The sequence below is a fragment of the Rana temporaria genome, chromosome 5, assembly GCF_905171775.1.
Source record: "Rana temporaria chromosome 5, aRanTem1.1, whole genome shotgun sequence".
NCBI classification, from domain to species: Eukaryota; Metazoa; Chordata; class Amphibia; order Anura; family Ranidae; genus Rana; species Rana temporaria.
Genome location: NC_053493.1, coordinates 157,303,555 through 157,331,416, shown reverse-complemented (window position 1 = coordinate 157,331,416; position 27,862 = coordinate 157,303,555). Strand labels below are relative to the sequence as shown.

The 27,862-nt window shown below is 44.2% G+C and overlaps 1 protein-coding gene across 1 annotated transcript in view; it reads left to right on the top strand.

Annotated features, from left to right (window-relative positions):
• The window catches only part of ITGA9 (integrin subunit alpha 9), a 487,954-nt gene that overhangs the window by 121,621 nt on the left and 338,471 nt on the right, over window positions 1–27,862 (top strand). The window contains exons 5-7 of the mRNA XM_040353279.1: window positions 3,368–3,435; window positions 23,564–23,693; window positions 27,713–27,798. Of these exons, the coding sequence (XP_040209213.1) occupies window positions 3,368–3,435; window positions 23,564–23,693; window positions 27,713–27,798 (284 nt within the window). The remainder of the gene's footprint in view (window positions 1–3,367; window positions 3,436–23,563; window positions 23,694–27,712; window positions 27,799–27,862) is intronic.

Here is a 27,862-nt window from a genome sequence, read left to right as displayed (position 1 = left end):
ATTTTCTATAATAATTTTTTTTCTGTATTTTCATATGGTTCAGTGCACCACTCTCTGCAGAAAACAGAAGATAAGGGGCCATATTCTCCTAGATTTCCCACGGGCGGCGCGTAAGCCATTTACACTCCGCCGCCCCAACCTACAGGAGCAAGTGCTGTATTCCCCAAACACTTGCTCCGTAGTTTGGGGCGGCGGAGTGTAAATGGCCCGGCGTAGCCACGCGTATCTCCAAGGGGGCGGCTTCTATTTAAATTAAGCGCGCCCCCGATTCTAACGAACTGCGCATGCGCCGGGCCTAAAATAGCCCAGTGCGCATGCTCCAGTTCTCGGCGTAAAACGTCAATGACGCCGACGTGTGCGTCATTGACGTAAAGTCGTATTCAAGAACGACTTAGGGAAACGACGTAGCCGACGGAAAAACACGACGCAGACCCAACGCCATACTTAACATGGCCTACGTGGGACTTGCGTAAACTTACCCCTCATATAGCAGGGGTAAGTTTACGCTTACGCAAACGACGTTAGCGACGGTTACGCGACGCAAATTCGTTCGGGAATCGGCGTATCAGGCTCATTTGCATAAACAAATGAGACCCGAATGTAAACGCCATCTAGCGGCAGGCGGAGTAATTACATTTAAGATCCGACAGTGTAAGTGACTTACACATGGCGGATCTTAAGTGTATCTATGCGAAAATGATTCTAAGAATCAGTCGCATAGATACACGGGCCAAAAAAGAGAGATACGATGGAGTATCCTGAGATACTCCATCGTATCCTTACTCAGAATATGGCCAAAGATGCTTGTATTTAAAGTCTGTAATTGCGCTTTGCCTTTAAAGTATTCGTACTTTGCTGACAGAACTTTGCTAAAATGTCAGAGTGAGCATTTGCCCATAGCAACCAATCAGATTCTAGCTATCATTCCCTGATCAGCACAGGAGGAAATAATCAAAGATTTATGTTATTTGCACATTTTGAAATTCCAACTCTAACCAAGGGTTGTAGGGGTTACTGTGAGATTTACTGTCAATTTCAGTTCTAGGACAAGAGTCCATAGTTGGTTCACACACAGCTTTTAAAATCTGACAGGGGTTCTAACCCTTCTTCTGCATCCAAAACTAGGTAATACATTTTGGCTGAGTGGGTGTGCCTTGGATATGTCTGCGTGAAGACATATGTTTAATGAGCTCCTGCTATCTTCCCAGGTTCACCACCATATGCCTCGGCAAAAGAATGCCCCAAGATCAGGTTAGCATGCCAGGGAAATGGTGGTCACTTTTCTTGTCCAACTACAAATCTAAATCCAGTACAATAACACTTACCTCCTACTCTAGTCTGTGGCTCACAAAAGATGGTGCTTCACCTATCTAGTTCATGTGGTGATCCTCAAATTGCTAATGACGGACCCCCTTTTCCTCTCGGAGAGGAGACTTGCAGGTACGAGACTAATCAAGAAAACTTATGGCAGACAGGCTTTAAACCATGATTTAAAGGCTAAGTTGACCTTTAGGGAAAAAATAATGCACATATTTTTGCAATTAAAAAAAAGGTAGGTGGTGCAACATCAGGATCCTGCAGGCACGTCTTCCAGCTTTCTTGCCCATACTTCTGTACAGGCTTTCAGTTAGAAAATGGGAGGAATTATCAGTCGACTATAAGGGCGCTCATCAGTGCCCACGCAGTCCATTGAGAACTACAAGTCCATCCACTGCGGTGGCAGTGGGGATTTGTAGTTTATTCATTCAGAGATCCATGCCGATTTTGAATGTGACAGCAGCTGTGGGGAAGTGGGATTGGGGGGTGAGGAGAGAGCATGTTACACCCCCAATACGGGTGTAACATGTAACATGTTCTTAACACAAACTCATTCTTTAATGATTGTGGAACTGATCATTCAACTAGACGACTACGTTAACCAGAACAGGCATCAGAATATAAGGTTCATGGGGTTGAATAAGCTACTGCTCTTTTGGATCACATACGCAAATCCTGGATGACCAAGCACCTGATCATATTGAAATCAACAAGGCCCACAGAATCCTAATGCCACCCACCAAAAAATTTAACAAAGCCCTGCAATGTCCTCTACAAATTACACAAATGCATCATAATGGAAGCCACCATGCAGGCAAGAACATGTGGACTTGGATGGTGGGAACCTGCTGCTACCGATGACCTCTTATGGAAGTCCTCCTTTGAGAAGGTTCCACATACAGCTGAGGCTTCCGGTTCCATTTGATCACAGTCAAGTAGGGTAAAACTTAATTCCTTTGGCACAAAACAGACCTCCCTAGCTTTCTAGACCAACTTAACCCACCAGAGGTGTACCCATACTGGAAGGCATTGGAGTACTACAGCGGCAGTTTTTATATTCCTCCAAGAGCAAGTACCAATTTTATGTTTGTTATGTTGACTTTTGTGTGGACACCTGGCAATCTCTAACATTATTCTACTCCCTTGGTATCACACTTTTTGGAGAGCAGAGCCCTGTGTTGTTGTTTCTGTCATAGGCTCCTGTCACACTGGGTTAGCAGCTGCCTTTAGCATTTTGGGGCATGTGCATTCTGTTTATTGTTACCACTGACTCTTTAAAGACTCACCAGCTTAATCTATGCTACCTACTGGTGTGGCTGGATAATGCATTACCCTCTCTATAGATGCATTGCATACATGTGTGTCTTCTAAGTACTCAAAGTCTCCTTCTGCAAGTTTCTCTCCTTATCTTTTTTATACTTGTTATATTATGTACTTTCTGGTTAAACTGGCGGGTTTGTCAATCTGCTCAATATCAATCAAGACAGACCATCAATATCGATCTATCTTTCTCAAATCCAAACCAAAGGTATCCGGTAAAACATGGACTTGGATATCTTATTTATTCTATGCTGCCACTTTATTATCTGAATCTTTTTTTAAGGGGAACTGAGCTGTAGATTTCCTCTGTCCCCCCCATATTCATTGTTCCAAGATATGAGGCTGCATTTTGAAGTTTGCAAGAGTTAAGCCTGGTACACACTATTCGTTTTTGGGTTGAATGAAAAAAAACTCTCAGCTCCAGTCAGAGCTGTTACTGTGCAGGATTCTTTTTTTTTTTTTCAGTTCTGATGTAATTAATGTGATACTTCCCAACATCCACTCAAAAACACTGACAAGAAAGTGCTGCTGTAAAATATGTAACTAATTTCAAATGCAGTCAGTTTCAGGCCTACATAGTTGTGGTTTAGTTGGTTCCCGATGTGGATGAGGTTTAAACCTTTGAGGCTGGGTGGTATATGTGGTGAAGTGTAACAGTGTTAGGCCTCACACAGCCAAATGTAACTATATAGAATATGCTATACTAGATTGTTATCTTTATTTCTTCCAGAATATAAAAAGAAATATGGAGAAGAACATGGTTCTTGCCAAGCCGGGACTGCAGGATCGTTTATGGAGGTCGGTAATAATTTAACTATATAATAATAAAAACTATAATATTCTCTAATTAGCTGTAGTTATATAATAACTGCAAATGCATCTTGTACTGGTGTTATAGATGTTCTGAACTGTTTGTAAAATATTAAAGAGGAGTTTTAAATTAAAAGTTAGCAGCTAGAAATACTGTAGCTGCTGACTTTGAGGCTGAGTTTACACTATTGCGAATTGGATGCGGGTTCCCCACTCTCATGTTAGGAGATTGTGACTGGCTCTCTATGGAGCCGGTTCACACATCTCCGGAGCGGCTCCAGTGCGAATTGCACAGGAGTCCCGTGCGTCTTCTGGTGAGTTTGAGGTTCAATTTAAGCTAAATATTTGAGCTGAAATCGGACCTGAAGCAGTGAACAGGGGCGCACCAGACCCCTGCTGTAAGTGGCTCACTGCTAAAGTGTGAACCTAGCCTTAATATAAACCATTTGCCTGTCCAGGGATCCCGCAATGTCAGCACCCCAAGCCGATTCATCAATTGGCTTTGGGTGCAGGCGTCGGCATTGTAAATAAGGAAAACAGGCAGTGAAGCCTTCAGGCTTCACAGCTGGTTTCCTACTGCACATTCCTACTGGGCATACACCCCACTCATGTGGTGAGTCGGGTGTATCTGGGGCAGGACCTTTTGCTGTTGAAGTATAACTAAAGGTAAAACTTTTCTTTTGTTTGTTTTTGGTTAGTGTGCAGAGGGATTAGAATTCTTGTCAGTTTTTATTGTTGTCTATGCCCCTGTTTAGGAGATTTACCCTCTCTGTTTGTCCTGTTCACTATTATTATTGAAAGTAAAAGAAAATCCCATATTTTGGGTTATCCCCACAAAAATAATAGAGGGGGAAATCTTCCAATGGGGTCAATCGTTTTGGTGACCTGGGAGTCCCCAATGAATTCCCTTAATTTGCAGGGATTTTCTCTCACTTCCTGTTTGGCTATGGGACAAGAAGTGAAGGACAATCTCCACAATGGGACAAAGATGACAAAAAAATAAAAATAATCTGACATGGGGTTATAACCTTCCCTTGCTCTATTCAAAATGTAGAAAAAGTTTTTCCTATAGTTTTACTTTTAGGCCCAGTACTCACGACCAAACATGTCTGCTGAAACTGGTCCGCGGACCAGTTTCGGCAGACATGTTTGGCCGTGTGTAGGCACGAGCGGACCATTTTCGGGCGGATCGGACAGGGAAACCTGTCCCCCCGACATGTACGGTCGTCTGTACAGACCTACCGTACATGTCCGGCCGCCCGCCATCCCTCGCATGCGTCGAATGACTTTGACGCATGCGTGGAAGCATTTAAAAGGCAGGCCTGCCCATGTCGCCGCCTCATTGTCGCGGCGACACCGCGTCATCGATGCGGCGACACCGCGTCATGGATGCGGCGACACCGCGGACACGCCCCGCGTATTGTTTATGCGCGGAGTTCTGTTCGATGGTGTGTACAGCCATCGAACAGAAGTCCCCGGGCAGACATGTCCGATGAAAACGGTCCGCGGACCGGTTTCATCGGACATGTCTGCTCGTGAGTACAAGGCCTAAGAGTCAAGTTGACAGAAATGGGAGGCTACAAATAACCTTCATTCCAAATTAGTGCTTATGTGTGAAAAAATATATATTGTCCTTTTGATTTGCATGTAACCGCATGTTACAGTTTAAGAAAACCTGCACTTAGTAAAATAAATACAATGTCAATAGTTGTTCATTTTTAGCCTCCTATTAACCCAATGATCCCCCAATTGGTTCTTTTAAACTCCTTCAATCCATCAGGTTGTTTTTTTCTCTTCCGTTCATGGATGGACACAGCCTTAATCTTGACAACGTGGGAAATAGCCAATTTTTAGGAGTGACTAGGCAGAACAAGTTAACAACTTCAAAGCCGAACCGCCCTGCCCAGGGTGCAGTCCCACTGACCATATCCCCTCAGCCTGCACCAAGCAATTCATTTTTTTTCTGCCTAGTGCTAGGAGAAGACATGGCCCCTTCAGGCCCAAGGCTTGGAGGCTTTTAATTCAAATAATTTTTTTGGGGATTTTTTATTTATTTATTTAAGTTTTTCCTGCGATCTTCGATCAACTGCCGACTGGGCGACAGGCTGGATCCCTGATCCTTGTATTCTTCCCAGTTTCGGCCATCGAGCGTGTGCTGACCATAGCTGCGCGCTGGGTCGTCCACAACATGCCCGTCGCTCTACAGGTGGCTGGTGAACTATACACTCAAGGGCTTGCATAAGGACCGTTCTACAGGGCCGAGTCGCAGTAGCCTGGCCGACAGTCATCTCCGTTACCATGCAGAAGATGCACTGTCCAGGATGCTTCCAGCATAAACCCACAGGAAGGTAGCTACTACATTGCTTTAGCAAGAAAACAGAGCTGGGCATCATTGGAAGAGGTGAGTAAAGGGCCTTATCCCACTTCTCCCCTCCCCCTCCTCCTTAGGCTCTCTGAGCTAGCTGCTGGGCAGGGGTTCCTCTGGGGAGCTTCACTTGGTGAACCATAAGTCTAAATCAGTGTATAAAGCTGCATAAGAGATTCTGCTTACCTGTGTGTCCTGCTCCATGCTGTCGGCGGCCATGTTTGGTGTGTCCATGCTTTATTTCTTTATTTACACAATGTATAAAGCTGCAGAAGAGATTCTACTACCTGTGTGTCCTGCTCCATGCTGTCGGCGGCCATGTTTAGTGTTGCACAATGCATAAGGCTGCATAGGACTTTCTGCTTTCCTGTATGTCCTGCTCCATATTGTCGGCGCCTATGTTGGTGTGTCCATGCTGTATTTCTCTTGTAGCCGCATCTGTATTGGCCTAGCGACACTCCTCGGCCATCTTCATGGCGATTTCTGCTGAGGTGTACTGACTGCTGCATTACTCAGCTGCACCATGGTTTTCTGACCTGTTGGCCTCTAGTGTCAAATCAGCGGCCATTGTACCATGGATCAGACCATTGAAGGACGGCAGATGAACAGACACATGCTGCTGACTGAGCAGTCTGAAAGACTGACAAAAAATCGCAGCCCCACAAACAGCCTTCGATCCCAGCTTTGGAGAGCACAGATGGACAGACACACTCTGCAGGAGGCAGCTCTGCTATCTAAACCATCTACTACGGTTCCTGGGTGGTGAGTCCTCTGGGGAGGAACCCCTTGTCTCTGCTGCAGCCAGCAGGGGAGTCCCTGTGTCAGGCGGGGAAGACCACCCAGACAGTGAGGACGACCTCGGCAGGTCAGCACGTGATAAGGCTCTAGTAAGTGACCCTATCACCGCAGTACGAGATACTCAAAAGATAGCGGGGTCTGTAGAAGCATCAGACGCGCCAGTCCCATTTGGGTTCCATAAGGCAACGCACACTGCTAAAAGTGTCTCCTTGTGTGTCTTATTAGACAAACTTTTATACAAGGAGAGGGATAAACCACAGAAGGTTTTTTTCAGTCCCTACAAATCCCTCTTGAAGAGAGTCTCTTGAAAAGATGGACCTCACCCCCGATAGCAGACCCTCCTGTGTCCAGATTGAACAAGCTAACCACCATACCAGTGGAGGGGGCTCTCACCTTCAAAGACCCTGCGGACAAGAAGGCTGAGGCGATCACCTACAACCTGTACACAGTAGTGGGTTTGGCGGTACGCCCAACCATAGTTGGGGCCCTGATGTCTCAGACACTAACGGAATGGGCAAAGATGCTGCTCAATGGGTTACAAGCACGTCAGGCTTCCTCGAACGAGGTATCCCTAGCTGACCAACTAGTACAAGGCCTAAAATTCATTTGTGAATCAGCCTTGGACACTATTCCTCTGCTGGCCAGAGCTTCAGGTCAGGCGGTGGTGTTACGCCGTCTTCTTTGGTTAAGATTTGGTCCACCAACTAATCCTCCAAGTAAGCCCTGATGGACTTGCCCTTTAAGGGCGACAGTCTTTTGGAACTTCCCTGGTTGACATAATTAAAGATGATACAGGAGATGGGAGCAGCGCTCCCACAGTCCAAGAAGGGGGAAGGAGCCACGCCGTAGGCAAGGGCCCTTCTTACCGCACACAAGCGTTTTTTTCGTCCGCTTAGTACGACGGGTAGAAGACCACAGGCCGATAAAGCGCCTGTTCAGGGACAGAGACGTCCCTGGTTTCGCAAACCCAACAACCTGCAGAAGTCAGTAGTGGTACCGACTTAACGCCTAGTATATCTGGGATTGATTCTGTACTCCTCAGAGGCAAAGGTTTTCTTCCCTGTGGAAAAGTTGCAGACCCTTCGGGCTGCGGTGTGGTAGTTGACATCCCAGAAAGGGTCATCACTCCTCTTTTGCATGCGAGTCCTGGGCCTCATGGTGGCCTCCTTCGAGGCGGTACCATATGCGCAATCTCACACGCGAGTGCTACAGAACGAAATTCTGTCCATATGGGACAAGTGCCCATCATCCCTGGATTATCAAATCAGGGTGAGCCACTTGGTCAGGACCTACCTTGTTTGGTGGCTGACCTCACCGCCACTTTTGTCCAGGAAGTCGTTCCTTCTTTATCGCTGGATAGTCATAACGACGGACGCCAGCCTTACCGGTTGGAGGGGGGGGGTCTGGGGGGTTCAGTCGACCCAGGGTCGCTGGTCTCCAGAGGATGCCCATTTGCCGATCAATGTCCTGGAACTTCGGATGATCAGGCTGTGCCTCTCCACATGGTCTCCGAGGCTACGAGGGCGTCCAGTCAGGATCCAGTCGGACAACGTCACGGCGGTGGCATATGTCAACCATCCTGGAGGAACAAGAAGCTTGGCTGCAACGTCAGAAGTCACTCACATCCTAAGGTGGGCAGAAAGGAGCATACCGGCCCTGTCGGCCATATAGATTCCGGGTGTGGAAAACTGGCAGGCGGACTACCTGAGTCGACAGATGCTGAACCAAGGAGAATGGTCTCTGCACCGGAGACGTTTTAGCTCCTTTGCCCAAGATGGGGCACGCTAGACTTAGATCTCCTGGCGTCTCGACTCAATCGGAGGGTATTAAGGTTTGTGGCCAGGTCAAAAGACCCATGGGCGGACGCGCCAGATGTGTTAGTGGCGCCGTGGAGTCAGTACCGGCTAATGTATGCTTCGCAGAGTAGAGGCAGAAGGGATTCCTATGATCTTAAATGCTCCGGATTGGCCTCTGCGTCCTTGGTACGCTGATCTAGTGCGGCTAGTAGCAGACGTCCCTGATGTTTACCGCTGAGAGAGGACCTGCTGTCACAAGGTCCCATACTGCATCCTGCTTTACAGTCGCTGGCTTTAACTGTATGGCTATTGAAAGCCAGGTACTAAGAGACCGGGGCCTATCGGATTTTGTAATTCCTACCATGAGAAAGGCTAGGAAGTTATACTCTAGGAGGATTTATTATCGCACTTGGAGAGCTTACTTAGCCCTTTGCGAGGAAATTAAGTGGAATCCATGGACTTATTTGGTGTCCAGAGTCCTGCTGTTCTTATAGCGCGGGGTGGACCAAGAGCTTGCTTTAAGCATGATTAAGGGGCAGATATCTGCCCTGGCTGTTTTCTTTCAGCGACCCCTGACGACTCACTCTCTAGTGAGAACATTTCTACAGGGGGTTCGACATGTGGCCCATCCGGTCTGTCCTCCACTACCTCCGTGGGGATTTGAATAGCAGACATCCCCTGTCTACCGCTACGAGAGTATCTGCTGTTGCAAGGTCCCATACGGCATCCTGCTTACAGTCAATGGCCTTATCGGCATGACCTCTAGGTGCCTCAGAAACCACCTTTTGAGAACATTAGGGAAGTTCCCATGTTGACGCTTTCTCAGAAAGTGGTCCTTTTGCTGGCTGTTAGGTCAGCTAAGACAGGTTCTGAGCTGGCAGCCTTGTCATGAAAGGCTCCCCATTTTGATCTTCCACAAGGATAAGATGGTGCTGCGTTCGCAGCCTTAGATTCTTCCCAAGGTCATTTCGACCTTCCATCTCAAGGAAGACATTGTACTGCCATACTTGTGTCCTCATCCGTCGAATCCAAAGGAGATGACGTGGTATTCCTCGGACACTGTCTGAGCTCCGAATTATATACTTGTCTGTTACTGCTCCGTTCTGGAGTTCAGACTCACTGTCTGTTTCGGTGGCTGGTCCCAAGAAGGGCCCAGCGTTCTCATCGGCCACCATTTCGAAGTTGACCCGACAGATCCTGATCAGGCTTACGCCATAAAGGGTCGGGCGCCTCCCTATCACGATGCATTCTACCAGGGCAATTGTGCCTCTTGGGCTTTCTGACATCAAGTGTCTGTTTCCCAGGTGTGTAAGGCGGCGACCTGGTCGCCCGGTCACACTTTCACTAAACTTTACAAGTTGATGTGAGTGCATCTTCGGATGCTTCTTCGGCCGCAAAGTTTTGCAGGCGGCTGTTTAGAGTTTCAACTCCTCAGTTGAGGAGCTCTGTTTTGTTTTGGGGTAAAGTTTAATTTAATGCTTCCCACCCCTCATTTTGACACTGCTTTGGGACGTCCCACGTTGTCAAGATTAAGGCTGCGTCCATCCATGAACGGAAGAGAAAATAGGATTTTAAGCTCACCGTAAAATCTTTCTCTGAGTTCATGGATGGACACAGCACCTCTTTGTCTGTACTGCTTGCTATGAATTGAATTGCTTGGTGCAGGCTGAGGGGATATAGTCAGTGGGACCACACCCTGGGTGGGGCGGTTCGGCTTTGAAGTTGTTAACTCTTTCTGCCTAGTCACTCCTAAAGATAGGCTATTTCCCCAAGTTGTCAAGATGAAGGCTGTGTCAATCCATGAACTCAGAGAAAGAGATTTTACGGTGAGCATAAAATCCTATTTTTTTTTTACTATGTTTAAATGTTTTATTCTTTTTATTCGTTTCATAATGTCAATTTTTTTTAAATACACAAGAAAAAGCCTTTATTTTGTTTGGGAATGACTTTCCCTAGTTGGTACCAGGAACAAAATGTTTGTGGATTTACAACAGGAATAAATTACAGAATAATATGCATGTTTGGTGAGTTATAAGCTACCTTAGTTACCAGACTGAAGAACAATTTTGGTTAACGTAATATTAAAGTAATATTAAATCCTTAGCTTTCTTTTACGTTACTAAAACTAAAAACACACTGAGCACAATAAAATAATTAAACTCTTTGTTAAAAATCTTACTCCAGCACTTGCGGTTTACAACTTTCAATGCTTCTAGCTCCCTCTCAATCAGTGCTGCTTCCATCCACACAGGAAAGAGTTAGCAGTGGACAGTGATGTCTTGAGTCAAGCCTCGTACACATGACCGGTTTTCCCGGCAGGAAAACTGCCAGGAGAGCTTTTGGCCGGGAATCCCGGGCCTGTGTATGCTCCCTAGCAGTTTTGCCATCAGGAAAACAGAGGGGAATCCTGACAGAAAAATAGAGAACCCTGCTCTGTATTTTCTTGTCGGGTTTCCCGGCAGAGTGTTTCCTGCCGAGGAAACTGGTTGTATGCGGTGAAAACCATGCATGCTCGATAACACTTCGATGCATGCGTGGTAGCATACAAGGTTAGTGTGGGGTGTAGCAAGATGCCGGTGACGGCATCGAATGTGACGAGACACCGGCTCGTCATAGTCGATGACATCACCGCGTTCTCGCCATTCAAAAGAACGGCGGTTCTTTTGAGTGGTCGTCTGTATACACGGCTTTGCAAGGCAAGCTTGCCAGGAATCCCGTCAGGAAAACCAAAGGTTTTTTTTTTCCTGACGGGATTCCCGGCTGTGTGTACAGGGCTTCAGTCTGTTAAAGAGGAGGGAGAAGTAGTGGAGAGCCTTACCATTCTAGGCTATGGAGCTGTGTGTACTGTTGCGCACATTGTAGAGAGACACAGCTCCAGTCCCTGCATGCAAGGTTGGCTCCAAGGGATTAAAAGATACAAAGCTGCATAATCAGTAAGTGGTTAAATCAGCTGCTGAATGTGTTTAGTATTTAATATCACTTTATTGAAAAACTGACTATGTTTTACTTTGCTTATTATGAAAAATTTATGCTGGTTTAACCATGTGCCAATTTTTCCATGGGCAAAACGTAGATTTGGTTAAAGCAGCTGCCATTTTTGCTGTCTCACTATGTCTACTTCAATGGGCAAAAGCTGCACCTCCACCACATAAATGAGGGTAATGTTTATGAACTGTTTGTGAAAGATAGCCAACTGCAAGCAAGAAGCGTCCCTAGCAGGAGGTGGGCTATAAAGAAAGGAGTGACTCGTTGCGGAGGAAGCAGATCGCATGCCTGTTTGATATATGGCTTTTCCTTGGCTAGGATCAGGAACTGCCTGGGGAGACAAACTAGAAAGTGACTATAGATGAGACAAAACAATAAAATATAGTGGGTCTGGAACTTGTGTAAAATAACTCTAGGATGAAAAGTTTATATTATATTTAAAGCCAAATCCACATTTTTTTATGACATTTCCTGACTTTAGAAAGGAAAAAAAGTCATCCTTATTGGACTCTAATTTTGGAAAGCATTGTTTTCTGTTTACCATTCTATTCTTCTAACTACTTGTGAATGAGAATAGTTTACATAAAAAAAGTTTTTCTGATTACGAGTAAGCCATGTTATGGAAACAGGTTAAAGTGACCCATTACTGTTTACTCAAGGAAAGTTGGCTGGAAGACATCTTTGGAAATCTGTGCCTGTAAATGGAAACAATGACATCTAATCTTTAATTTACAAGGACAGTGTTTATACTTTTCCTGACGTAATGAAGAATCCCCTCAGCTTAGTTAGTGTAACAGAGGCCTAAAACGGAGGCCTCCACATTTTTCCTACACTCAAAGCAGCTGTCTTAGAAGGTATAGGATTTCTACTAATATAGCCTGAGCGAAAATGTAACAGTGAAATCTTAACCACTTTAATTGTGAGTTTCACTCCTCACCCTCTTGCTCTTGTTAAGAATGTACTCTAGAATAAAAAGCAAGGGTAGCTAAAAATTTCTAGCACTTGTATACTAGTGTTTCTAGTTTTAGAAATCCAATTTTCGAAATGTAGAACACGTGGTTGTCTTGCATTGGGTTGTTTTAAAGTTCAGAACATACATTACTTTCTTTTTTGACTGCTGTTAAATAAGATTCACCACTTCACTACCAGACACTATCACCCCCTTCCTGCCCAGGCCAATTTTCTGACTGAGCACTGTCACACTATGAATGACAACACTGTACCCAAATTTCATTTTTATAATTTTTCTTTATACAAAGCTTTCTTTTGGTGATATTTAATTACCACTGTGTTTTTTACTCTTTGCTAAATACATTATGGTGCAACCCTTGTGCAATACGAGCTCCTATGAATCTTTGTTATGCCACTTTTTTTGCCAGAGGTTTTGGCATTTTTTTCTGCTCCTAGTGTGTATGGACCCTGAAGATAAAATTGCTCAAAGGCAGCATTTGAGTCATTTTTTTACGTTCAAAGTTTGCAGGTTTTTTAAAAGAAATATATTGTCATTTCATTTTTTTTAAACCCGTAAAATTAATCGCTTGATTAAAATAATATTATTAGTATGTGTTTGTTTTAAAAAAAATCAAATTTTTTATGGTTGTAATTATACATGTGCAGTATATGGGTGCAGTCATGTTCGCTCATTACTGCTTGCGATGCTACACAGGGCAGCCATCAGAAATTTTTGGGGCCCCTTACACAGCTTTAGTCCTGGGCTCTCCCCCCGAGCCTGACCACCTATATTCCCCAGGGCTTGCCCACGGGCCATCCCACCGAATCCACACACCGGCTACCTCACCTGTATGCACTCAGCTCTCCCCCTCAATCCTGTATATATGTCAGCCCCCCTCCTCAATTATGTATCTATGCAAGACTCCCCCTCAAGCCTGTGTATATATCAGCCCCACCCCCCACACACCTGTATATATGCCAGCCCCACACACCTGTATATATGACAACCCCACCCCCCACACCTGTATATATCTCAGCCCTACCCACCTGTATATATGTCAGCCTCCCCCTCACTCCTGTATATATGTCAGCCCCCCCCCACACACACCTGTATATATGCCAGCCCCACACCTGTATATAGTTCAGCCCACCCTCCCACACACTTGTATATATGTCAGCCCCCCCACACCTGTATACATGTCAGACCCACCACAGCCCCCCTCACACCTGTATATATGTCAGCCCCTCTAGCACCTGTATTAATGTCAGCCCCCCACACACACATATATATATATATATATATATATATATATATATATATATATATATATATATATATATATATATATATATATATATATATATATATGTCAGCCCCACACAAACAAATCTGTAAACAGCCCCTCTCCCTGCCTTCACATCCCCTACTTGTAGAGGAAATCTTCCTACCTATTTCAAGCTCGTTTTCACAAAGCTGACATGTTGCTGACACAGAGGAGCAGGCAGCTCACACGAGGGGTGCACATGCACATAGTAGCCAGAGGTGGCAGTAAAGAGCTCAATGTCTGAGCTCAATGACACAGAGCAGCAGAAGCTGCAAGATAGTTTCTATAGTGCACAACTAGGATACCCTTCACCCGTCTTGCCTTCTTCTGGCCTGGGCGGGCCCCGGGTCCCTTTAAAGTTGTGTCGGCTGTACCCCCCTCATGGCTGCCCTGATGCTACACAATGCTCGTGCTTTACTTCACCATTCAGAACATAAGTCTATAAGATGACTAACTTGCGCATAACTATTTTCACTAGTCTAAACTACCAATCTCTGTTGGAACCTTTACAGTACAATAACAAAATGCAAGGAAGTGCAAGCTTGTTAAGTCACCTCAAAAATGAATTTATGATAAATACTGCAATAATTCACAATATGTAAATTAGACCAGTGAAAGTACACTGTACATTGTACTTTAATATTTTCTTTATTAAGTGCCAGTTCGCACCAGGGAAACCCATGTTCCGTGATTGTAAAGTTTATTTATTTTTTTGTTAAAAATTGCAGTGTTTTTGCACAGAGCAGCCCATAACCTCTTCTTTCCAGGTCCCACTTCGGTGCTCCTGGACCCCTATGGGGGCAGCCGAGCCATAGCTCCCTGTGTCCATTTAGACACAGAGCTGCAGCCTGACCCCTGCCCCCTTTCTCTCCTCATTGGCTGACTGACTTTGACAGCAGCGGGAGCCAATGGTGCTGTGCTGCTGTCTCAGCCTATACGGGGGGGGGGGGGGTTGGGTACCGGGCAGCTGAGACACTCCAGCAACTTCGCTGGATCTAGATGGACCTCAGGTAAGTATTAGAGGGGCTGAGGGGGGCCGCTGCACAGAATGCATTAAGATAAAAAAAAATTCTGCCTTTCCAATCACTTTAACCCCCCTGGCGGCATTCCCGAGTCTGGCTCGGGGTGGAATTTCAGCACCAAAAGCGGTAACCCCGAGCCAGAATCGGGATTGCCTCGCAGCAGCCACAGGCATGGTTTACTTACCTTGTCCCTGGATCCTGCAATGCCTCACTGCTGTGTGACCGTGCGGTGTCTCCTCGCTCGATTCACAGTGTCCCTGTGTGCCGCTGAGCTCCGTTCCCTGCGACGTTACGAACGGCGCCAAATTTTAAAAAGTAAATAAACACAATACATACAGTATAATGTAATCTTACAAATTACAGTATTGTATGTAAAAAAATACACACCCCCTTTGTCCCTAGTGGTCTGCCCAGTGTCCTACATGTACTTTTATATAATAAAAACTGTTCTTTGTGCCTGCAAACTGTAGATTGTCCATAGCAACCAAAAAGTGTCCCTTTATGTCAAAAGTGATTTTAGAGCAGCTAGAAAACAGCGATAATAAATTAGAATCACTTGCAGAATTGTGCGATAGTGATTTGTGGGGAAATTCGTCATAAAAAAATAAAAGTAATGACAGCGACAATTCTGCAACTGAGCAAATTTCAGTGATTTTGAGTTGATTACATTATTGAATAATTTTTATTATAATTATATTATTATTTGTTATAATTATTTATTATATTATAATTTATGATTTTGTTTTTCAAACTTTATCATACCCGAGATGTCTACTAGACTCTTGTTCGGACAGATTTAAGTGAGTTATTCCTACAATATAAAATGCCAATTTCCTTGCAAAATAATGGTACCGCTTTCAGCACCTAAAATCTGAAATAATCATACCGCCAGGGAGGTTAATGACAGCCCAAACACAGTACTACTTTTGGTCCAGCGGGATTTCAGCTCATTCAAATGAATGGGGTGAAAGCAATCTGCCCCCAGATGCCATGTGACTCACACAGGAATGCACAGCTCATTCCTGTGTGCTTCATTGTGTGGACCGGCCCTAAAGGTTGATATTTCACCACTTGAACATGGAAATATACTTTCTGACAACTTTATCTATTTGTAAAGCTGCTCTGGATAATTGATTTATGAAAGAGTCTCAGGGCAATAACATTTTTAAGTTTTGCAGCATTTTCCTAATCTGTCTACACATCATGCCTTTCTATTTTAGACATCTAAAAATGGATGAAGCAAGATGTCAACTGACCTAATATTTTTAAAAGAAAAGGGAAACAGGTGACAAAAATCACTTGTGTGGTTAATAACAGTGAAAGCTCTATCAGCAACAGATGCTTCCTTGTTAGGCTCTGTCTGGCATCCAAATGTACTTGACCTCTCCTAGTACGGTTTCCACACCACCCATGCTGCATTATCTTTTCATGTTCAATGTCACATTTAAGAAAAAGTCCTTGCTTATGTGAACTGGCCTTATAAATATATGATATGTATGCCAGTAATTGGCAGTGTCATAGCTGTTTTTTTCCTTTGTGAACTAAATGTGCAAAATGGCATTTTAAAATGAACCTCAAGTCAGGTGAAAGGAAAAAAACTGCCAGTGGTAGTATGACAAAGCAGTAAGGTTGCCACCTGTCCAGGATTCAACCCAGACAGTTTGGGTTTTAATTGGAATCATGTGTCCGGTTTTCAGACAGCCTGAAACCCGGACACATTATTTAGACTGGACTATGGCTTCCCAGCAGGGTAGCTTGCTGAAGTTGTCTAAGCTGAGAGTGTCTGTTGCACTCTTTCACACTGCTCAAAGCCAGCACTAACAAACCCCCTCAAACACACACAGAATGGAGAGGAGAGAGGGCTCGATCTGCACCTCTTCCCCCCACCCCTACTCCTCTGTGTCTGCCCACACACGCCAATCCCCGGCACTGTGCCTCAGAAAAGGAAAGTGCGAGCCGGAAATTTGAAGTCCAGCAGCCTCAGATACATCTGGATGAGAGATGCTGACTACCAAGGGGTAAGTGAGCTCACCACCCATCCCTGTCTGTGACTGAAGTCTCCCCCTTCTCTATCCTGCCGAGTAAGTACAGTAAGGCAAATCAGGGTTCTCAGAGCACCCCTTACATCAGAGTTCCCCTTTACACCAGAGGCCACAGTGTTTCACCTTACATCAGCAGGATCGGGAGCGCACCTGCACGGTTGCCCCCATTAAAAGCGGCTGTCCGTGGGGGCACCCGATGAAGAGGGGGAGCCAGGAGCCCTGCTGGGGGACCCCACAAAAGGAGGATCTGGGCCGCTCTGTGCAAAACCCTGCATAGAGCAGGTAAGTATAACATGTTTGTTATTTAAAAAAAAAACAAGACTTTACAATCACTTTAAAGGAGAACCTATTAAAATAGTGAAGAGTATTTGTCACGTTTTTCTAAACAACATTTTTATTTCTCTTGAGGAACTAAAGTCCTGCCATGGAGTGGCAAATAAATAAATTCTTGTTTACATTTTGGTTGTTTGGCTCACTGTATGGACACAGTTTGGGGCCCTAACCATGGAGCTCTTGGAATCTCTACTAGAAGTAATGTTGAGAAACCCTGAAAAATTGGTTACTACTATATGGTCACTGTTTGTCCCTGGTCTGAGGAAGGATGGGAGGAGGCTACGGAAACGAGCTTTTAGGATATTAAATTTTACTGCTGAAAGATTTATTTAATTTTAAGTTTATTTATCATCATTATACCCCTGCTAAGATGGCCCATATGGGATTTGGATCTGCAGCTAATTGCCCTTGTTGTGGCCTATGTTCTAGACTTGCCCTATCCTGTCTACCTATTGGCAAAATTTGTTCTCCTTTTTTGATACCACCCTTTATTTGCCATTCCCCTTTCCCCGGAAGTTGGGTTGCTGTGCATCTTGATTGACTTTGTACCTCGGACACATGCTCATATTTTGATTCGTACATTGCTATTCTATGCTCGGAAACTAGTCTTGCTGAACTGTAAAAATGCAGTTGCAACTTCAATACACCATTTTTTACAGTTTGGTCAATACAGATCTACCCAAATGTAAGCTGATCTACAAGGGCTGAGCTTGCCCCAAGAACTTCACGAAGGTAAGGCAGCCCTAGCTTGATATCTCAAACTCCTTTTGGGGTTAGACTCCACTGACTCAATCATTGTAACCTGTTTATAAGAAAATGATCATAACCTTTGGTCCACTGATGCTATGGATACTGGCCTGTAAGCTCTACTGGTTGTTGATGGGGGAAGGTGGGGTTGGTATGTGTGGTTGTATGAGTGTTGTAGGTTTGTCTTTTTCTCGAACATTATGTTCTGTGTCGTATCTATCATTTGAATGTCTTCTAGTACTCTGTTCCTGCAGATGTAGTGGATGTAATTGTTTTTCTTTATTTCCTGTTTTCTACCCTTTTTTTGTTGTACAAAAAAACCCCCAAAGCATTGCTAAACCCACAACAGTAAAATCAGTCTGTATATACAGTAAAGTATGCTTGTTATACTCACTGTGGAACCTAAGGGGTTAACCCTCTGCATTGTGTAAGAAGGCTGTTTGATCCCGTCTTCTTTAATCTTCACCCTCTTCTATTGTCTCCAACTCCTCTTCAAATATTATAAATGCAAGGAGTTGGGCTGAACATGCTCAGTTTGTGTATTGCTATAGAGTTTTTTTTTTGTTTGTTTTGTTCTTGGGAGAGTGCATGTGATCAGCACAGTGCCAATCAGCACTGTCCAGACAGGGAGTCGGAGGTTCTGAAGTGTTATAGGACAGTGAGAGCACAATGAAAACTCCTCCCACAAGCTTTACCACACACTGATAGAAGTCACAAGACTGCTATATACTGCTAATGAGAAAAGGTATCTAGCAGTTTATATTTACTAAAATTAATTTAATTTCCATGTTATGTGTACTCTGGGAGATCAGTTATAGTGAATACAGGGTCAAGCAGGCCCGAACTGGCCATAGCGCACACTGGTCACTTGCCCGGTGTGCCACGGGCCACCAGACTGCATGTGTTTGTGGGGCCAAGGCAGCTGAGCTTCTTAAACCCCCACCGCTCACCCGGCCTCTCCGCGGCTGGCTGGCCAGCCAGCCACCATTACAATTCGGTTTTCGGGCTGGGGGGCAGAGACTTCAGGTCACGTTACCTGTGACCGTGAAGAGGGAGGGGATCTACAGGAGACGCGGCCACCGGTGTTCTGGACAGGAGGGAAAGTGAGTGTGTCTCTCCAAGCGTGCGCCTTGATAGCATAGGAGAAGCAGCTGCATACATACAGTAAAAAAAATCCATCTCTTTATTTTTCACCTACAGCCTCTGGATGCCTGATTCTCACTCTCCCAACCGTAGGCATTCAGAGGCTGTAGGAGAAAAATAAAGAGATAGATTATTTTACTGTGTGTATGCAGCTGCTTCTCCTATCCAACTTCTTTCTACTGCCCCCTAGTGCTCTTAGGCTCCATTCACATCTAGGCAGACAAATTCGCGGCATTTTGTCCCGCGAATTGCGGCGGCAAATAGCGGCGTTTTGTACCGCGATTTGCGGTGACAAAACGCCGCGATTGTCCGCCTAGATGTGCCCCTAGATGTGCCCCTCTATGGAGATGGTTCCCGAAAGCCGCCCGAAAAAAAGGTCCGGGACCTTTTTTCAGGCGGCAGGCGACAGGCGGCAGGCGTTCGGCGTGGAGATGTGAACCATCTCCATTAAGCTTCCAGGTGCCCCCCCCCGCTCTCAGGCCCCAGTGCTCTCCAGCCCCTACAGTGCTCTCAGCCCCTACAGTGCTCTCCAGCCCCCCCAGTGCTCTCTAGCCCCTTCCAGTGCTCTCAGGCCCCCCTGTGCTCATCAACCCCTGTACTCTCCAGCCCCCCTAATGCTCTCCAGCCCCTTCCAGTGCTCTCAGGCATCCCTGTGCTCATCGGCCCCACCAGTGCTCGCCAGCCCCTCCCAGTGCTCTCAGGACCCCTGTGATCATCAGCCCCCTTTACTCTCCGGCCCCCCAGTGCTCTCCAGCCCCTCCCTGTGCTCTCAGGTCCCCCTGTGCTCTCCACCCCCCAGTGCTCTCCAGCCCCCATGGTCTCCACCCCCTCTATGCTGTTCGCCTTCCACGTTCTCTGCCCCTGCTTGTGCTCTCAAGCCCCCCCATGTCCCCTGCCCCATCTGTGCTCTCCAGCCCCTCTGTGCTCTCCACCCCCACTGTGCTCTTTGCCTCCTGTGCTCTCTGCCCCTGCTTGTGCTCTCCAGCCCCCATGAGATCTCCGGCTCCCCCTAGTGCTTTTCACCCCTGTGCTCTCTGGCCCCCCTAGAGCTCTACACACTCCCTTGTGTCCCCCCCCCATGCTCTCCGTGCCTTCCGGTAAATTAGCCATGGGTCGATCAGTCTAAAATGCCCGGGCCTATTTTTTGTTCCAGTCCGGGCCTGGGGTCAAGGGTTTAGTAACACTTTAAATAAACATCTTTAAACCAAAAAAGTGAAGAGTATGAACTAATGCTGGCCATACACTATACGAAAAATCGGCCAAACCCATTTTCTAAAAAGGAACATTCGGCTGTAAGAGCAAACGATAGTGTCATCATGTAATGACCGATAAATTGTTTAGTGGACATAAATGAATCAATTTTTTGTTAGTTTTTTTTACATATACCCAGTGCAAACAGTTCGGATGGGAAGCACATTAACCCTTCAATTTATTACAACAATGTTGTTTTATGGATATGCAGACCCTCAAATTAGAAAGCACCTCATCCCATGAAATACACAATTGAATAAAGGGGGAAATGGGTACCTGAGAACCCTGGGATTATAAGATGGTGCTGATAAAGCATGAAAGGACACAATAGTTTGAAAAGTAGAAAAGATTTTTTAATAACTTTATACATACAAATAATGAATAAATAATTCAAAAAATAGGACCAACTGAAGTTTTTGAACATAGACAGTCTTCAGTGACATAGAATAACTTGTTGCAGTTTTAGTTCGCTCAACATGTTTCGCTCGTTTGAGCTTCTTCAGGAGTATTTAGAACTAACTGCAATGGATCAAAAAAGAATCAGTGTAAAACAGGTGGTCAACAAAACAGGGTTAGTAAATACATTTTTAATTTTTTTTAATTTATTGTTCGTTCGGCAGAAAATTTCCAAACTTGTCCTTCGTTTTTTCGGCTCAAAAACTTCCGAAAAATTTTAGATTTTGTGCCCATTGACCAAATTTTGGTTGATTTTTCGTATAGTGTATGGCCAGCATTAGACAGCAAAAGTTGAGACAATTAAATATTTGGTCAGAAGTTTGTAATGTAGTACAGCTTAGAAAGTGTAGTGGTTAGTGGTCAGGGAAAAATTGCACACCTACATTTGTGGTTAGGATAGTACGTTCATACATTGGTGGTCGGTGCCCCTAATATTGATAATGTAAAAAGCAGCAATACCTCACTAAGTGCTCATTACATAATGTACCAACACAAAATTAACCAATAAACTATTTCTTATATTGCCCTCCTGTGCAAATAAAAACTGATGCTGCTCTGAAGGTATATGTTTCTCAGTAGAACTCAGTAGAAAATATATATATATATATATATATATATATATATATATATATATATATATAAATATATCTATATATATATATATACACACACTATGTTACCAAAAGTATTGGGACACCTGCCTTTACACGCACATGAAATTTAATGGCATCTCAGTCTTAGTCTGTAGGGCTCATCAATATTGCGTTGGTCCACCCTTTGCAGCTATAACAGCTTCAACTCTTCCACAAGGTTTAGGAGTGTGTCTATGGGAATGTTTGACCATTCTTCTAGAAGCGCATTTGTAAGGTCAGGCACTAATGTTGGACGAGAAGGCCTGGCTCGCAGTCTCCACTCCAATTCATCTCAAAGGTATTCTATCAGATTGCAGTCAGGACTCTGTGCAGGCCAGTCAAATTCCTCTACCCCAAACTCACTCATGTCTTTATGGACCTTGTTTGTGCACTGGTGCAGAGTCATGTTGGAACAGGAAAGGGCCAAACTGTTCCCACAAAGTTGGGGGCATGAAATTGTCCAAAATGTCTTAGTGTGCTAACACCTTAAGAGTTCCCTTCACTGGAACTAAGGGGCCAAGTCCAATGCCTGCAAAACAACCCCACACCATAATCCCCCCTCCACTAAATGATTTGGACCAGTGCACAAAGCAAGGTCCATAAAGACATGGATGCGGGGTGGAGGAACTTAAATGGCTTGCACAGAGTCCTGACCGCAATCTGAAGAACCTTTAAGATGAATTGGAGTGGAGACTACGAGCCAGGCCTTCTCGTCTACATTAGTGCCTGACCTCACAAATGTGCTTCTGAAAGAATGGTCAAACCTTCCCATAGACACACCCAAATACATTGCTGCGCTACTAAGTGTACTCAAAAGATGAATAACAGCAAAAATGCAATTAAGTGATCCAGTGCTAATAACAAAAAATATATATAAATAATCAAAACCCTATTGCCACATTTCTAAATGCAAAAATAAAGTCCATAAATGTATTAAAAATGTGACTTGATATGACAAATTCACAAAAGCGATCCACCAAGAAGTGCAGAAAAATCCAAAAGTACCCATGCTCTCCTCCACCAGTGTGTAATGGCGGCTCACCTCATATTTTGACCCCTTTTTCACCAGCGAGTCAAAATCAGCGGTTCCCCTCTAGGGATGAAAGATTAGTCTGCGTGGTGCTTTAATTATCTATCTCGTACCTCGTACACACGATTAGTTTTCCCGACGGGAATTGGCTGGGAATCCCAGTCATGTGTATGCTCCTTGCAGTTTTTTAGACGGGAAAACTGCCCAAAAAGCGCCCGACAAAAAAAGAGAGCGAGTTCTCTTTTTTTTCTCACCAGGAAAACCGGCAGACTTTTGTCCGGTGGTTTTTGTCAGTTTTCCTATGGGGAAAAACTGCGATGGAGCATACACACGGCTGGGATTCCCGGCCAAAGCTCCGTCGCAGTTTTCCTGTTGGGAAAACCGACCGCGTGTAGGGGAAAGACTAAACCGAGCAGGTTCTCGGCTTTGCCCTCGGGATTTCCGCCGGGAACTTTTCCCGTCAGAAATCCTGCACATGTGTACGGGGCATTAGCCGTCTCTATGAGCTTCGATACCGCTCACCAATACCGGACATACAGTAAAACCTTGGTTTGCGAGCATAATTCGTTCCAGAAACGTGCTTGTAATCCAAAGCACTTGTATATCAAAGCATTTTTTTTACAGTATAAAAGAGGCACCTCTAAGTGTAGCAATAAGTTGCTAAATGTTGTACCTTCATTAAATATAACCATATTACTACACTTGGAGGCTCCTCTGTTCTTTTTTTTATACTCAGTTGTGACATGACGCTACTCTTATATCAAGACATCGCTTGTATATCAAGGCAAAATGTATTAAAACATTTTGCTTGTCTTGCAAAACGCTCTCAAACCAAGGTTTTTCTGTATAAGGAAAGATGGCCGAATCTAGTGCTCTCCGTATATAATAATGTACTAGTATGCATCGCATACTAGCACATTATGCCATTGCTTCGCCGTTTTTTTTTTTTTTTCTTAAATATCAGCGGCTTATAATCGCTTTAAATAAAAATGTATTATACAATGTAAAATCAGTATGATACTATTTGCTACTTTGCAAAGATAGACCTATGATGCAGCAGGTGATCATGTGACAGATATTTACAAACTACATCTGCTTCATTTGTATGTTAAGAAGTTGTTAATGAACACGGGTTCCCTCACTTGACCCTTACCTCTAAAAATAGAAGTAACTACACAATAAAAGCATGTTTTTGTTCTTATAAATACGTACATATCACGTTTTTCTTTGTCTTTTTTAGGATCTGGTTGTAATGGGAGCTCCGGGATCCTATTACTGGACTGGAACAGTTAAAGTACTGAACATCACCGACAACACATACTTCAAGTTAATTGATCCAGAAGTCACTGCTAAACGCTACACATACTTAGGCAAGTGTCATTTACCCTTTCTTGTTGAACAGAAATGTGTTTTCCCTTGATTAAACCCGATATGTTATTTTCAATAGCTACATCCCAAAATTCAGCATTGGGATGCAGGGTAAAATTTACATAAAAAAAGGTAATGATTTGCAAATCTCATAAACCCATATTTTAAAACCCATATTTTACACTGCAGTCCAGACCTTTCACCAATTGAAAATATTTGGCTCATCTTGAAAGGAAAAATATAACAATAAAGACCCTGGACTGTTAAGCAGTCAGAATCCTATATCAGGATAGAATGGGACAACATTCCTCTCCCAAAATTCCAGCAACTGGTCTCCTCAGTTCCCAGGCCAGTTTACAGAGTGTTTTTTAAAGAAGAGATTATGCTACCCAGTGGGAAACCTGGCCCTGTCCCAACTTTTTTGAAACATGTTAATGCCATCCATTTTAAAAATTACCTTATTTCTTTTTTTAAATTGTATTATTTTTAAAAACATTTACCGTAATATTTAATTTTGTAATTTTGTGAATAAAATATGGGTTTTTGAGATTTGCAAATAATTTAATTCTGTTTTTATGTAGAGTAAATACAATGGCGATTATTTACGAAAAGCAAATCCATTTTGCACTTTTCAGTGCAAAGTGCACTTGGAAATGCAGTCGTTGTAGATCCGAGGGGGACAAAGGAAATAAAAAAACAGCATACGGTGGCACCCACTGCCATTAGAGTACCCTGATCAGCAACTGCAGTCACTGATCGAGAAAGGTTTTCCACAAATTAATCAAATGACTACTATCAAGCAGGGATTGCCACACACTGATTGGAATTTCCATGTTCTGCTGAACTGGCCAAATTGCAATGTATGGCCAGCTTTTGGCCTCGTACACACGACCGAGGAACTCGTCGTAAAAGATACATTGTTTTCCTCGACGAGTTCCTTGTCAGGCTTGTCGAGAATCTTGACAAGCTTTCTTTGCGTACACACTGTCAAGACAAAATCTTGTCGTTCTCAAACGCGGTGATGTACAACACGTACTACGGCACTATAAAGGGGAAGTTCGATTCCACTGGCACAACCCTTGGGGCTTCTTTTGCTAATCTCATGTTACTGCGTGTTTAGTAAAAGATTGGTAAGAGACGATTCGCGTTTTTCAGTCTGTTACAGCGTGACAAATGTGCTATCTCCATTACGAACGCTACTTTTACCGAAGGTGCGCTCCCTTCTCATACTTTATTCTGAGCATGCGCGGGTTTCTAAGCATACACACAAACTTATTTCTCGTTGTAAACCAGCCCGACGAGAAACACAACGAGGAAATTGAGACTCCCGACAAGGAAAAAGAGAACTTGTTCTCTTTTTTTTCTCGTCAAATTCCACAACAGTTTTCTCGACGAAAAACATACACACGGCCGTTTTCCTCAGCAAAAAAGCTCTGCCTCCAAGTTTCTTGATGGATTCCGTTGAGGAAAACGGTCGTGTGTACGAGGCCTTAGACTTGAAAACTTTTAGTCACTTACCCAAAACACTTCCATTATACAGATAAGGACGTCTGTCTTGGCTCTGACTTTCCTGGTTTGCATACTTACCCTAGATGGGTGACTCACAAAGTATTAATGTGTATGTAAACTATAACACAATGGGGTTGATTTACTAAAGGCAAATCCACTTTGCACTACAAGTGCAGTCGCTGTAGATCTGAAGGGGACATGCAAGGAAAATAAAAAACAGCATTTTAGCTTGCACATGATTGGATGATAAAATCAGCAGAGCTTCCCCTTATTTCAAATCTTCACCTCAAATCTAAATTGACTGCACTTCCAAGTGCACTTGTAGTGCAAAGTGGGTTTGCCTTTAGTAAATCAACCCGATACCACTTACTTGCTTCTATTCGGACTGCCAAATATAGCATTAAAAGCATTTTGTTACAGTTGTTCGACAAGTGCAGAAAAAAAATAGCTGTTCATTTAGCCAGGAAGCTTGAGAGCTGACAACTTCCTGTGCTCTCTTCCTTTTTGAGACGTTGTCAGTTAGCATTGTTCCCAGCTATCTCCACTGACTACAAAACACCTCTCCCTATATTATTGAGAGGGGGAGGTGTTATATGATCTTAACACACTCCCTACTAGGGTGACAATGCTGCATCTACTGGACAAGAAGTGTGTTCCTGTCAGGATCACCAGGTAAAATTAAATTTAATTAAAAAAGCATAAAAAAATTTTCTGTCATCCATCACAAAGGTAAGATACAATATATAACATTTTTTTTTTTTTTTTTTTTTTTAGGATAAAAAATAAAAAGGTGAACTAACACCCTACAGCCTCCCCAACCCTCTTTCCCTGGTCTGTACTTACCCCTGTGGATAATGAGCTGTCAGTGCCCATGCAGCGGGCGCAGTGGTCTGGGGATTTGAAATCCCTGCTTCTCTCCCCCTTCTTTCTGCAGGGCTTCCAGGACTGTTTAGAGCGCTTCTGATTCGTCCGTGCCAGCACAGGGAATCGTTGATCGTTGCACTGATTTGTGCTGGAAGCACTGCAGAAAGAAGGGGGATAAGAGCAGAGATTTCAAATCCCCGGACCACTGCACTGTCTATATTGGCACTGACAGCTCATCACCCACAGAGGTGAATACAGCAGGGACTGTGGGGTGGGTAGGATGTAGGGTGTTGGCTCACCTTTTTCATTTTTTATTTTGAAAGGGTGAACCAACCCTTTAAGGCAACAAGGTAAGCCTAACAAACAGGTACCTAGGGCCAGATCCACAGAACAAATACGACGGCGTATCTCCTGATACACCGTCGTATCTCTTGTCCTATCTATGCGGCTGATTCATAGAATCATTTCCGCATAGATAGCCCTAAGATCCGACAGGTGTAATAGACTTACACTGTAGGATCTTAGGATGCAATACTTCGGCCGCCGCTGGGTGGAGTTTGCATCGTTTTCCTGCGTTGGGTATGCTAATGAGCATTTACGGTGATCCACGACGGTTTTCGCGTTTGTTACGTCGTCGCTAGTAATTTTTTCCCGTCGCAAATTTACACCTGCTTTAACATGGCTTAACTTTAGTCGAGCCATGTTAAAGTATGGCCGCCGTTCCCGGGTCGAATTTCAATTTTTTTGTTGCTTTGGCGTAAGACGTCCGGGAATACGAATGGACGCTACGCACGTCGCCGTTCTAAAAAATGACGTCACATCGCGCAAAGCACGGCGGGAATTTCTAAACTGAGCATTCGCAGTACGTCCCGGCGCGGGAGCGCGCCTAATTTAAATGATACACGCCCCATTTGAATTGGGCGGGCTTGCGCCAGACATGTTTACGATACACCGCCAAGTTTACAGGTAAGTGCTTTGTGGATCAGGCACTTACACTGAAAACTTGCGGCGGTGTAACGTAAACGGGTTACGTTGTGCCGCCGCAAATGTACGAGAATCTGGCCCCTAGTGTTTTGAGATGAAGGTCAGAAATGGCAGTTTCTGTACTTCTCTTAGCCAAAGTTTACTATTATAGAACATGATACAGTATACAGTAAACTTCCTAGACACATAAAGATGGTTTTCTGTATGTTTGTGACGTTAAGGGCTATGTCACTTGTCGCTATGTCATGTGAAAGGATCTCTAACAGACCACTGTCAGGAGTGATATGATCTCTAAGAGACCACTGTCGGGAGTGATAGGATCTAACAGACTACCTAACTGTTGTTATGGAGTTGCTTCCTTAGTGGCGAGTGAGATTCGGCAGTGCTCAGGACCAGAGAGGGAATAATTGCATTAGGATAAGTGGAAGCCTTTCTTCTTTGATATTGCTGTTAACCATGTGTTGCTAGCAGCAGAATCGCCCATTTGACATTGGCCTTAATGTTTATATTGAACTCAATTACCCACTATTAGTCTATCTACCACATTAGTACATGTATGGTGGGTGTACATGTGTGTGTTTTTAAGTCTAATGCACAAATTAAGCATGCAAGTGAATTTGTATTGTCTTGCATTGTAATAAATGTTTTCTTTTTTTCCCCGTAGGGTATGCAGTCACAGCTGGTCATTTCGTTCATCCTACCACTGTAGACATAGTAGGTGGTGCTCCCCAAGATAGCGGTATCGGAAAGGTGAGGGATCCGTTACTATGGAACATGTGACATAGAGCTAGCAGCTTCACTTCCACAGACAAAT